This window comes from Plodia interpunctella, chromosome 16, assembly GCF_027563975.2.
Source record: "Plodia interpunctella isolate USDA-ARS_2022_Savannah chromosome 16, ilPloInte3.2, whole genome shotgun sequence".
NCBI classification, from domain to species: domain Eukaryota; kingdom Metazoa; phylum Arthropoda; class Insecta; order Lepidoptera; family Pyralidae; genus Plodia; species Plodia interpunctella.
In genome coordinates this window covers 45,175-59,628 of record NC_071309.1, presented here as the reverse complement: position 1 = coordinate 59,628, position 14,454 = coordinate 45,175, and the positions used below count along the sequence as shown (strand labels likewise).

At 39.2% G+C, this 14,454-nt stretch overlaps 1 protein-coding gene across 1 annotated transcript in view; it reads right to left on the bottom strand.

Annotated features, from left to right (window-relative positions):
- Positions 1 to 14,253, bottom strand: part of LOC128676386 (fatty acid synthase-like) — a 29,015-nt gene extending 14,762 nt beyond the window's left edge. Inside the window, exons 1-12 of the mRNA XM_053756474.1 lie at positions 13,872 to 14,253; positions 10,936 to 11,702; positions 10,415 to 10,645; positions 9,040 to 9,357; positions 8,083 to 8,395; positions 7,436 to 7,858; positions 6,303 to 6,528; positions 5,577 to 5,832; positions 4,534 to 5,475; positions 3,778 to 4,098; positions 2,181 to 2,477; positions 225 to 434 (exon numbers count right to left, since the gene is read on the bottom strand). Of these exons, the coding sequence (XP_053612449.1) occupies positions 225 to 434; positions 2,181 to 2,477; positions 3,778 to 4,098; positions 4,534 to 5,475; positions 5,577 to 5,832; positions 6,303 to 6,528; positions 7,436 to 7,858; positions 8,083 to 8,395; positions 9,040 to 9,357; positions 10,415 to 10,645; positions 10,936 to 11,702; positions 13,872 to 14,055 (4,488 nt within the window). The 5' untranslated portion in view covers positions 14,056 to 14,253. The remainder of the gene's footprint in view (positions 1 to 224; positions 435 to 2,180; positions 2,478 to 3,777; positions 4,099 to 4,533; positions 5,476 to 5,576; positions 5,833 to 6,302; positions 6,529 to 7,435; positions 7,859 to 8,082; positions 8,396 to 9,039; positions 9,358 to 10,414; positions 10,646 to 10,935; positions 11,703 to 13,871) is intronic.
- Between the last annotated feature and the right edge of the window lie 201 nt (positions 14,254 to 14,454).

Here is a 14,454-nt window from a genome sequence, read left to right as displayed (position 1 = left end):
TCTAATGTTTCTTTTAGGCATTATAGCACAAACGCTACATAGTAAATGAAACAAGTACCAGAGTTCTGTATTGAGCCATGAAATCAATGAAATCCTTTTGGGAAGCCCAATTAATTATACTAACACATACAATCGGGTAGTCGGTGTCCATGGGCTGTGGTGTTGGCTTACCCGCATTCTCGTTTTCATACTACTATTTAAAAAAATAAAGACAATGCAATAACCTGTCCAGCGAGGTTGCCGGGCAGCGCATCAGGCGGTAGCTTGCCCGTGGCCAGCATGATGTCGCGGAAGTTGAGCGGTGCGTAGTACACGTGGCACAGCTCGGTGTCAGCGCGCCACCGTTGCTCGCGCGCGTAACGCAGCGGGCTCTCGATCCAGCGCAGCGAGGACAGGTCGCCGCGGATCAGGGCGTTCACGTACGCATGTTCCACCTGAACATTACAAATGTGGTACAATTTATGCGGGATTTGAATCTATATAGATATTGGCAAGTTCTTAAAAATTCCATAGCCAAATCTAGTCTTATCTTGTTTGTACTTATTCATTGTTATACTATGTTATTTAGAAGATAAGAAAAGGAATATTGTTTAGAATCTACGCTACTAAGAATGAGAGAAAAAGAGTTATTTATTTATAAAACATAGGTACATGCAATAGATGTTGAATCATAGGTAAATGAACTATAAATGTTTTGCCGTTGGAATACGGTACACAAATAGTTAAATTGGTTTTTAACTAAACTAGAAGTTAATGTCTAATCTTCTAACAAGTTAAGAATTGAAGATTAATTACGTACTAATCAACATATTATAAAACTCTTCTGTTACTGAGTAACTAACAGACAACGTACAGCCGAAACTACTGGGCGTAGGAAGCTGGTGAGCATTAAGAGAGGAAATTCTAACCGGAAGGGGTGTAACGGGTGAACAACTTTTAAATAAAACTTCTACATCGTTGAAGTTAGTGAAGTTTGGATATTAATTGTTTACAACAAAATGTCAAAACATGTTTCAGATTTTTCATAAAATTAACCCTCATTCCATTAAAGAAGGGGGTTGAACGATTCTGTGGGGCTAATACAATTATCAAAATAAAAAGCTGAAAATTGGTAAACATACTCTTCATATTACCTAACATTTCAAGTTATTTTCACTTCAAAAATGACAAAGAATTTTTCTTCTTAAAAAATTTCGACAAAGAAGAAAAATTCTTGTCATTTTTGAAGTGAAAATATCTTGAAATGTTAGGTAAGAGGATGAAGAAGAAAATATAATAGGTAATGCGTTATTATTTGAAAATTGCATCTCTAGAGGAATGATGTAGGGATGAACATTTTTATGAAACTTTTACATTATTTTTGAAGAGAGAACCGTAAAATGTTACAATCTCCGAAACTACCAAACCGATTTCAAAAATTATTTTACCATTAGAAAGGTACATTATCCAAGATTGCTATAGGCTATAATTTATCTCAAAAAGGCGGCAGGCGTTGCAAAATGTGGGAGTGGGAGACGTAGCGGAAAATGGGACGAAGACACGTAGTGGAAAATGCTCGAGGCAAGTATTGGGAAACGGGGCCCGCCATATTACGAACAACGAGATGAAATAATATTTTGTAGGAAACTGTACTGAATCCCAACATAGAAGAAATCGGGAAGCCGGATTGAACAAGTTGCGGGACGAGACACGTAGAGGTAAGCAGAAAATTTTAGATATAATTTAAAAAGATGAGAAAAAATACGAATTTACGAATAATATATGTTTACCAGACTTACAGAATACGTGATAAATGAATAACCGATATTTTACTATGAAATTCACGCGGGCAGCCGCGAGCAAAAGCTAGTGTAACTAATATTGTATCATAGAACCAAAGATCACAAACACACACGAACACATTACACCATGAAGCGCAGACACATATCTGGCATCACAAGTATAAATTATTTGCCCGTGTTGGAAATCGAACATAGGACCTCTCGATAGTGACAGTATTATATATGTACAATAAGAAATAATTTTGTAAACAACAACTCCAAAAAATCCTAAGCGCGCTGATAACATTTCTTTAATATCTTACAGTAGAAGATTTAAAACATGATAGAACTACAAACAATTCATGAAAACTAACAAAAACATGAAAAATTATGTAGACACAAATGTCATGAATTAGGTACCTGTACGTTGTCCTCAACAGTGTCGTTAAGCAGCAAATGCCTGTAGCTACCCCAGACATTACCGTGAAGCACATTGCTCGCAAGATCCTTGAAAACCTGAGACTTATAGATAGGTGAAGTTATGGAAAACTGTTCCTCGGCCCCTGGCAGGTGATACACGCGCACTGCGCGCCCGCCCGGCTCTCCTCGCAAACATGTGCCAAGTCCGAGCACACCGCTCGTGACGTCATGTGACACCAAGTATATACGCAGGTCTTCGCTCTCCGCGCGCTTCATACTCGAGCGAAGGGACTCCACCTACAATGATTATCCCTTTACTGGTTGTGGCTCCAGGATGTTAAATTGTCTGGAATTTGTACCAAACAGCTAGGGGCAGGATAGCCACACGATATGTGTGGTGGTCGTGTACAATCGGGAGAAAAAAAAGTATTTTCACTAATAAGTGTTCGAAATGTAACTTGGAAAATCACTACAATATATACAATTTTGAATAATAACATAGAGGTTAATTGCACATGTTATAATGGAACGTTTACTACGTTTCAGATGAACATGATTCTGAAATAAAAAATACATAATTTTAAGTAACTACTTATCCGCATCCGCTAAGTGACTAATGAACAAATTTGAACTGTAAATAAGTTTCCTTAATTTTAAGTGATTTAAGTACATAACTTACTAAACACTTGTTATCTTTAAAACAGCACTTTTTGTAAAATTTCCGAGACATTCAAGTCAAAAACTCTCTGTAATGGGTTAAAGGTGATTATGAATAAGTGTATACAGTACATTACATTACATTACAGTTATATTAGCGTTTTTATGGGCCAGTAAATCTTCCAGGTATTTTCAAACCGACGATAGATTTCTTTATACAACCCGTGCCTGCCCAAAGAATATTATATTCCATACCACATGCTAGCTCCTGCCAAATCATCTCGAAGGTTAACACTAAGTATTTTAATTATCAATTGTTATATCTTCCGTATTAATACACATTATATAATATATTAACCTCTATCTTTAAAATTATTATTATCTTTTCTATTTTAGGTGATAACTGAAAGTCAGCGTTTTTGTACTCTCGCTAATGCAAAAAGTATCGCTGAGTTATGAGCATGTTTACTGCTGGTAGCACACTAATGTTCATATTGTGCTTTTAAGGGTGTACTGTTCTTTTTATACTGTTATTTTGTGTCTATAACAGTTGAATAAACAATTTATCTATCAAATGTTTGGAAAATATCATACTGATTATAACAATGATATCACTCTATCTTTACATTTCGACGATCTCGGTGGCGCAGTGGTAAAGTTCTTGCCACTGAACCGAGAAGTCCCGGGTTCGAGCCCCGGTCGGGTCATGATGGAAAATGATCTTTTTCTGATTGGCCTGGGTCTTGGATATATATATATATATATATATATATATATATATATATATTTGTTATAAATATAGTATAGTTGAGTTAGTATCCCATAACACAAGTCTCGTACTTACTTTGGGGCTAGCTCAATCTGTGTGATTTGTCCTTATATTTCTATTTATTTTCTATTTACATAGAAGAAAGATAAAATAAAGTATTATGCTACTAACCCATTTGTATTCGCTGTCTTCTCCGATATCGATGACAATATGTTCTTTTGGAAGTGGAACCTTGTGACGTAGAATCAAATACTCGTGAGTGGCAGTAACCTGACGTGACACTAGCGTGACTCCAGCGTGGGATAAAACTTCTAGTTTTGTAGGGTCCTCCAAAACTCTATGAGCTTCCTCCAGGAGTAACATGCCATCGGAACCAAGAGCAGCCACTAGGTTACCAAGCACGATTGCGCCATATTGAGACAGTACATTGGCAGCTATCACCAAGTGACATTCGGTATCTGCAGGTGTATTGAAGCCATTCTTTGATGTAACCTAAAAAATGGGATAAATTGGTTTTATTTAGAGGAGTTGAGCTAAATAATCATTAGATTGATAACACGGTGAAAAAACACTATTGTCACTATTGGCAAAACGGCTAGTAGCTAACGATGGAGTAAAAATCGTTATTTAGCCACGCATGTTAACATAAGGTAGAATTTGGAAAAATAATATTATTATTAATGTCTTGCCAAATTCTACCTTTTCTTAGATACCTATACTTTTAAAGTTATTAATTATAATTAAAAATACGTACTTAATTCAATTCAAAATATTATATTTGGACAAAGCCCATCTCATTTGTAAATTAGTAATTAACGAAATATATAGAGATCTAAAACCCCCACTATTATCTTTTCATGTTTTATAAAATAAAGTATTTTTAAATAAAGTATAATAAACTATACTAGTGAGACCCTATTTGCATACCTTAATTCCATATTCTTGCAGAGTGGCATTGTATGGTGCTGTATTAGCCCCGGCAGCCACGGTTGCCTCTACCCGTACTTGGGGCTCGGCTTCGAGGACTTGCATCACCAGGGGCGCGAGCAGCGACTCCGCGGGTCTCTCCAATGCTGCTTCAGTCAGCTTCAGACGCAGCGTACCAGCATTCTCCAGTAGTAACTGAAGGCTCACAGTCAACGCGTCTCGCTTCGAACATCTGTCATCTATGACCGCGTTATCGTACGGCAGAAACACGTATTTTTCTAACTTCGGTGGTGCCTGGGGATTGGCTCGACGGGGAGCTATACTTGTTTTTACCCCGCGCAGCTCGACTCCACCACACACGGTAACGTCACTATATAAGCAGCGACGTACCACTAACGCTGACGTACCGCGGTCCACTGCCGCATCAACTTCTGCCTGCTGTTTTGAAGGATCAATGAGCAGGCGCTGAATGCGCGTCGGTAGCTCATGTGTTGTCTTGCTTATGATATGGAACTGTAGTAGAGTATCAGTGAAAGAAATCCAGTTTCCATTCCAGAGTACTTCACCTTCGGTTCCACGCGCATTCGCAGTCTTGATACCACGGAAGATATCTTTGTAGTCGTATCCACGAAGCCGTAACTCTTTGTAAATATCTTGCGATGTCAATGGTAAGAGACTAGGTTCATTAGACGCTTTAGGTATCTCTGAGTCTAGCCATTCTTCAGCTGGGTCTTCCGCGATCCGCACTTTTCCAGTGACGGCTACGCTGCCACCCTCGCAGATGTCAAATTCACCTGTACCATCCAGAATATTGACAAGAAATCGCACAGGTGTCTCCTTATTAATGATGGTAGCTCGCTTGAAGTTTACATCTTCAATAATGATCGGGGTTTCCTCGATTTTTTTATTATGTATTTTAGCTATTGTTCGCCATACAAGCATCTGCCAAATATTAAAAATTATGTATTGTAATCTGATAAAACAGAACAAAATAATTTTAAATTGCTAGAAAAATAAAGGCAGTCAGAAAATAATAGACTCACAATATAGCCAGTAGCTGGAAACAGTATCCGACCATCAATCTGATGTCCGGCGAGGAAGGCGTCATCGGCGCGGTTGAGATCGAATTCAAACACGCTCTCTCCCGTACGCTGACTGCTGCCGAAGTTGGCCACGCTCCACTCAGTAGAGTGGTCCCACAGCACATGGGATGCCAGACCCGGCGTCCCGCGGGAGACGGGGAAAGGCACGCGGTCATATAACTCACCCACTTGAGGTTGCCCGCCCGCCGCATAGATCCTAAACAATATAATTTTTTGGGTCTTGAAAAATAACATTGCTTGTATCTCAGAAAACCATATTAATAATATAACAATCCATGGACTTTGAGGAAAACTTGTTTTAATAAACTCTAAGAATGAGTTGTCATAAGCCATTTAAACGTCCCCTCTGCTAGGGCACAGGCCTTCCTTACGGATGGATAAGAAGTATGGGCCATGACCCATCCCGCGGGCCTATTGTAATGATTGCAAATACAACCGTGACCATCGGCTTTACTTGATTTCGAAGCACGGAACGGAAGTTCGATGGCTAGTGCGCTCGGCCTGTGATAGTGGCGGTTAAGACACTCTCACAATGGTCGGTCATGAGATGGGTGCCTACAAATGTATCTTGATCATAGAATACATATTTCTACCAAAAAAAATAGTATGAGCCGAGGTAACAAACACAGAGGTTTGAATATGAAATAAAAATAAATGATTACTGACTTGCCAATGCTCGCGAGCAGATGCAGCGCCGCGTCGGGCGCGTCCCTGCGCACGAGCGGCACGTGCAGCGCCGGCGCCGGGCGCGCGCGCCGCAGCACGGCCTGCAGCAGCGCGTGCGGTGCCACCTCCACCAGCACGGCGCGCTCGGGCACCGCGCGCATGGCTGTCGTGAAGCGCACCGGCGACAGCAAGTTGTTCACGTGATACTCTGGTCCGCTCAGCTTCGCTGCACATTTCAAACATGCTTTCATTAGCATTTCTCAATCTTTCTACAACTGGACGCCTATCTGTTACCATGACGGATAATGATAGATAGATAGATAAAACATTTATTTGTAAAACAACAACACAATACACAACCAGACTAAAAACACAAAATAAAACACAGTATTCACATAGCACAATTGAGCAAGTGTACTATGTTGCAGCAATACAAAAAGGCCCATCTCAGTATATGTAGAGGGGCGATACACTGATTTTCAGATGAGACCTGAATCAGTGTGCGAACGGTGTGTGTGTATATTAACAGTGAGGAAGGAGATATACATAAACATTAAACATTGACTATAGCTGCTACATACACGTACCCAACATAATAAATAAAGAAAACATAAATAAAATACAACATGGTAAATTAGTAAAGGATGCTAAAGTACATAAATAATAGATTACAATACATAAATAGATTACAATACATAATAAAATAAACAACTATATATATATATATATATATATATATATATATATATATATATATATCTAGTAGCTGCCCCTAAACGCAACCGTTCTGGGTCGATATACCAGCAAAGGAGGACGACAAGATCTGGCATTGGGATTACGGTTGAATTGCAGTTTCCTATATAAATATTCATATATAATGCATTAGTAATCATCGAGAACCTGAAAATTACTAGCACAGAGTGTTTTCTGTGTATATTAATTCCCAAAGCTATGAATTCCTTAGTCACCTCGTTTGATATAGAATGGAGAATATGAAGCAATCCTACTCTAAAGATAAGTAAGACATATCGAAAAGAAGATAAGATAGACTATTCTACAATAATAATAATCAAATGTTTTCAAATCATAAACCCTACTAAATTACATCATAAGCTTCACACAGTAATACTTACCAATATCAGAGTCCCATTTATTTTCTGGCAAAGATGAGGAAATCCACCTCTTAGAGCGTGGTTTGGGATCGGGGATTACTGTCTCAAGATGTTTGCGCAGCAGGGGCGCCGCGGCTGCGATGTACTTGCTGTGGAATGCTACACCGCTGCTGTTGACACGGCGAGCAAAGATGCCCTCTGAAGATAAAGCAGCAACAAACTTTTCGATGGCGGATCCTGGACCAGATACGGTAACACTGTCGTACGAATTATGACAAGCTGGGATGATTTCTGGAGGACAGCGTTCTTCACACTGTTCCCACGTAAGACCAACTGCTGCCATAGCACCTGGTTCTAGCTTGGCATCATGAATGCTGCGACCTCGCCAATAAGCCGCAAGCACGACTTGTTCTACTGTCAGAGTCTCATCTGCATAAGCACAACCTGCAAAGCACATGAAAAATAATTTACTTTTTGTCAAAGTCTGTTACTGCTATTCAATGATAGTTCTTGTCGTAGTCGTAAATTAGTATTATGTATATGAGAATCAGGAAACATTGTGATCAAACTGATAAACCTAACGCAAAAAACTTAGTTATATAACAGATAATACGCAGATGATTTATGAGTATTTTTTATTATTATTATTTTTTAGATTAAACACTAACCTAATTCTCCCACAGAATGGCCAATAATCCCATCGGGATGCAATCCAATTTCCCGTAATATGTTTACTAGCGCCACTTGTACTGACGCAATCGACACAAATGAGTTGATGACCTCGTCGAACGCAGCCTCATTTGCCGTCGTTAGGATATTGACGAGGTCTATGCTATGAGGTCGAAGCGCCTTGGCAGCGCAGTCTATAGTGGCTGCGAAGGTCGGGATCCTCATCAAATCGCGCGCCATGCCCGCCCACTGTGATCCCATACCAGAGAACACGAACCAAATAGGACGCTTCTCACCGATGCCTTCTGCCTCCTGATAACATTCACAAAAATATACTAGATGTTGCCTGAATTTTGATGTAAAATATAGCCTTCAGTAATCTTGGATAATGTAACTTTCCAATGGTGAAATAATTTTTGAAATCGGTTCGATAGTTTCGGAGATACCCGATACTCAAACTCACATACGCTTACCTCTTTATAAAAATCGTATGGATCGTTTCGTTCCCTTCATAGTAGTATTTCCGAATGGCTGAAGATCATGCTCATTATGTGGAATGAAACATACATCTTGGAGTGCCAAGAAAGTTGTGTGTGTTTCATTCCACGTAATGACCACGATCTTCAAAGACAAATTACCGCATTAATCGTGATTAATGGAGTAATTTGTCATTGCCTCATTTTTTCACACACATTCTCCATTTTTCACACACAAGGAAATAATCAACCAATGTGCAGGTTTCCTTACGATGTTTTCCTTCGCCGGAAACAGGGTGGTCTATGAAAAGTTCCTACTCTACATGAGTCAGATTGGTATACAAACTCATCTGGCACGAGTAAAATTCGAACCTTACGGGCGCAGGCGGGCGTCTTAACCATTATTCTCTTACCAATATAAATATCTTACCTAAACAAATTATAAAGTCTGAACTTTTAATCAAGCATGACTGGACTTACCACGATATCCTCCACGGGTTTATCAGTAAGGATGGAATATCCTCTAAAGGAGTGTCCAGGAATATTCTGTGCATGGACGGCATCTATTAAAGCGTGTAACTCTGCATCGTCGTGATGCATAGCAGCGTGCCTCAGTACGGCTTGAACCGCTTGTTCCGTGCGGCCTGACGCCACCACCAGCCTTGGCAACTCTCCACTGTGCTTCACCTTCGGTTTCATCTTCTCAGACTCCAAGATAACGTGGGCGTTAGCTCCTCCAAACCCAAATGAGTTTACTGCGACAAGCCCGCCATTCCAAGGAGTGTTTCTCTCTACCACCTGCGTTTAATTTTTTTTCTAATGATTGATTTTGACTTATCGATTTGCCATAACAGACTATTTGCTATCAAAATTGCCATCAACCGCCATTTCTTATATCGCGGGTATTTTCAATCATTGACGTAGAGATAGTAAGATTTAACGTACAAACAAGAATACTGATTGGACACTAGATTAAATTTAAGATCTGGGGGCACGGGAGTGCCCCCGCCAAGAAGAGCCAAGCGAAGCGCCTACCTTTTCTCAAAACGTTTCGTCGTATTTGTGACTTTGGTTTGGATAATGCCAGATAGTTTAAATTTTCAAGATATAATACCATGAGTACATTAATTAAACATACAAAGTTTGAATATCGTAGCTAGTATACTTTAGATTTTATAGATGTCTAAAAACCCATAATTTCGTCACTAATTCACTGACTGATTCACAAAATTGTTAGGGTGCTTCCTGAAGTCTTAGAAAGCTGAAATTTGGTATGTAAGCTAATATTAGTACAGAGACAACAAAAAAATTAAAAAACCCAACCCAACCTAACCCTAACCCTTGGTATAGGAGGTGGAAGTTTGTATGAGACTAGCACTATTTCTTGTGCTAGATATTTTAAAGTTAGTAAAAATATTTCTTGTAATAAATATTTTTAAAAAATCATCCCCTAACACACTAAACTAAAAAGGAGGTGAAAGTTTATACGGTCGCTACAAAGTCATTAAAGATATATAAAAAAAAATTAAAAAAAGAAAGCATAACAAAAATAGTGGGACTAAAGAAATGCAACAGTAAGACATCTGGTTGCATAGGTTTTACCAACTTACAAAAATAAATGAAATCCCACCAAAAACATTTTCATAATGACGATATTTGTAAAAGTCATGTCAAATGCCTTTTGGCAACTTGATTAAAACCTGACACCAGTGTCAATCAATGACAGACTCGTTAAGAAAGCTCAGTATCACAGTACGCGATCTTCATGACCGTTTCACACATTTTTATATTCAAATGCATTTCATTTATTACATAGAAATAGTAAATTCTTGCTTGGTTAATAATTAGTATATACCTTAATTCTTCCATCATTCAAAGCAGGAATTTCTTTGTTAGGGTTGTTGAAGTGAAGATTTCCAGGGATGACGCCGCGCTCCATCGCTATCAGAACCTTGGCGATAGCGCACAATCCCGAAGCTGGTTCTGAGTGGCCCATGTTTGATTTCACCGAGCCGAGCAGCAGTGGAGTCTCACGACCCTTGCAAAACAAGTCAGCGATAGCATTTACTTCTTGCGGATCACCCACCTGTAAAAAACTTACAATTAAAAAATCGTGCAATTTAACGATTTTATAAAGCTTATGCCATTGGCTTTGCTCGTGCTCTTTATTACTCTCCTGCTCTCCACTAAAAGTTGCCTCATCTATTTTGACATTAAAGAAGGATCAACAAATACACATATATATATTTAACAATGTAAAGTGCCGGTTTCTTACGTTAGTTTTATTAAAATAATTAGCTTCTCTTGTCATTGTCAAGAATAATTATTTTATTACTTAATTAGTTACATCAAAGTTCTAAACATTGAAGTACTTACCTTTGTACCCGTACCATGAGCCTCGACATATACGACGTCTTGAGGTTTTAAACATGCCTCAGCAAACGTCTCTTCTGCAAGCTGCTTCTGCATTGCGCCGGTAGGAAACGTGATCCCATTCTCTTTGTAGCCATCTGTATTCATCCGCGCGCCTCTGACTGTGGCGTATACTCTCCGCGCGTCCGCCCGCTTTTGTAGCAGCACTGCTACTGTGGCTTCTGACCTCACATATCCGCGCCCCTCAGCATCGAATGCCGCACATCGACCTTCAGGAGACAACATGCTCAAGCGATGGAAGTTGAGTGAAGTGCCAGGTTTGAGACACAAGTTAGCTCCAGCGACTATAGCTGCATCGCAGTGTCCTGCACGCATAGAGGTTACCGCCTGTGATAGCGCAAACATTGAACTCGAACAAGCAGTATCGATGGCGTACGATGGCCCTTTGAAGTCAAAAGTGTAAGAGATGCGGTTGGGGAACATGGCGCGGCAGCAGCCAGTGAGGGAGTAGCCATTTATTTTATCCGGGTCATGCGTCCACATTTCATCAGTCTCAGAGTTGGACACGCCGACGAAGACGCCGGTGCGTGAGCCGCGCAATTCTTGCGGATTGAAGCCGGCGTCGACAATGGCCTCGTGTGTCAGCTCCAGCAGAAGACGCAGCTGCGGGTCCATGAGGTGCGCTTGCTTCGCGTGCACGCCGAAGAACGTCGCGTCAAAGTGTGCCAAATCCTTCAACTTTCCATTGCGTTCTGGCAGCCCGTGGAGTCCTGTACTCAATTAACAGCAGCATATTTATGAAACAGTCAAGACAAACTATCACAACAAAAGTTTTAAGTGCGAATTTAAAAAATGTAAAAGTTAAAATGTTGTACGTTATGTATCATTCAATTTTTTTTAAGAACTGTTCAGACAGACACACCGACAGACAGACAGACGGACAGACAATTGAAAAACAATCCAACAATCGAGCGGGGAAACCAGTGCTTCAGTTTTCGAAGTTGATTACAAAAATTTATACAACCTGTAATGATTTAAATGAAAATAAAAGAGGTAATGAGGACGGCAATCATGAAATAACTAATTTATTGCTTATGGTTATAAAAGAAATCCGCTCCGGACCACGTGGTCTTACTTCCTCTGTCCCTAACCCTGTATAGCCAGCGTAAATAAATGAGGCAAGGAGATACTCACTAGTTCATCAGTTAAACTAGACTCTTGGTCACCCTGTAGTAATTTTGAAGTACAAACTAGAAAGTAGGGCTAGAATTTCCTGAATTCCTTTCACAATGGATGATATCACATTTATTAATGTGCTAAATAGATCAGTCACCTTTGCCTTGCATATTTATCTATGTACCTATTCTTATATTGTATGCGTAAACACTCATAATGGTATTTTTTGAAACAAACATAAAATATACATTAGGTTCAATAGTCACTTTCGGGTGTCATGTGAGGAAAATAATGGAAAGATCTTGTACAAACAATGTTTGTGTTATGTAATGGAATCATCAAATAAAGTGAACGGATATTTTTTACAAAAACTTGCTATATACCGACTTCCTTAAAATAAGTACATCATTATTTCTTTTACTCTTTATATAGGTAGAAGATCTATTCATAGGGAAGAAGCCAAATTCCACAACACAGGTTCTCTTACAGTGGATTTATTTACATACTAACGTTGACTTTGATAGCATCCCCAAGAGATCCGCTTCAGTATGAAATTGGTAGTAAAAAGTACCTTATGTTCTTATTCCTCTAGTAGCATATATAATATTTATATATGTCATGGCTAAATCCCGAAGTGCGGCTACATCTAGGTTTATCAGGCTAGATCTAGCTGCAGCCGGTGTCAGCCTAATTAAGTTCGGCTACACGTAGGTTTAGCTTGTTTATGTTCAGCTTAGGTTTAGCTTTTATTATTTCGGCTAGACCGCATTTCTGACCACGAACAAAAATCAAAAACCTAGAACATTCCGATGTTACGTCTGTATGTACGTAGAACTCAATGCTGGAGTCATATAATCCACGCGAAGCCGCGGGCATCAGCTAGTTCCTAGATACATGTGATGATTACATTTAGCCATCTGTGACCCGCTGCACTCTAGGTCTAGAGACGATGAAAGTATATTTTACCTAAGTCCAGCGGGCTACCGTTAGATGTAACCCAGCAACACCGGTTGCACCTAGTTCTAGCCATTAAATTAGCCATTGTTGACCGTAGAAGAGTCCCCCTTTTAATGTTAATGTGATAACACTGTCAGGTTATACTTAGCATAGCGTTGTTATTAGAACTCAAGATAAATGCAATATTACTAATCTTCGGACGAGTGCAAGTAGTTCTCATTAAGTTTATTTGACCCGAGCGAACATACAAGAGTTACATAAGTTTGTAATTGCAGCAGATTTATCAATCAGATCAACGAAACTACTCCAGGAAAAATAACTAACTCGAAGACAAATATTCATTTAGCTTTGCTTTTAATGAATTAATAAAAAAAATTAATAATAAAAACCTATTTATAATTTATTAATTGGCAATTAAATTTAAATGACATGAAATAATTCAGGATTCTAGCGCGATGTAGTTTTTCATATGATTATTTAAATTTAGTTTTAAAAGCATGTATGCGATGCATAATATACATAAAGCAATATAAAATTTACTAGCTGCTGCCTGCTGTTAATTTCTAGCCGTTAACTATAATTAAGTATTGTAAACTTCATCTAAATCTGAGCAATTTAGCCGTGAAAACGTGACGGACAGACACACTTTTTTAATAGTATGAACCACGTGGCCAGAGACTAAGTATATAGATGTCGGCTCAACCTCATAATATTTTATGAGTGTTATAGCAGTATTCAATATTTTTCTTTTTAGCATAATATTATAATATCGTTATTTTTCTCGTTCTTATTTAATAGTTAGTTACCTTTAGGCCACCGGCGATCATCAGCAGTGACCATGTCGACCCCCTGCAGCAGGTTGCTGGCGAACTCCTCGATGGAGTCGGACTCGGGCAGGCGGCCGGACAGGCCCGTCAGCACCACCTCGTGCTGCGGACACGACCCATTGCCGTTCACTAGCGATGCAGGCTTCTCAAACTGATCCTTCATTTCTAAATTATCACACTTACTAATATTGAATTTATTCGTCTGTTCAATTAAAAGACAGTCAAGAAGTAAGCTGCACTACAAAAGAAGAACGCGCGCCGTCGACTATGTTCACAGAGATGGTGACACAATGGAGTTCCGCAAGACTATATGAGGGTGGGAAGTGACGACAGCACGTCCTACGACGACTCTAACAGATTCTTCAAATGACGTAACTAACCACTTATCGTGATATTTAAACACGTTCGTTTTTAGGGGTCGTCACATCAAATATTGAGAAAAAGCATAAAAATGCGTCTCAAAATATAGAGAACATGGGTTCCGTCGTCATATTTGTAATTCGAAAACATCTAAATCAATCGACAGATCACGTCTGAAAATGTTTCCGAAATTTTTATTATG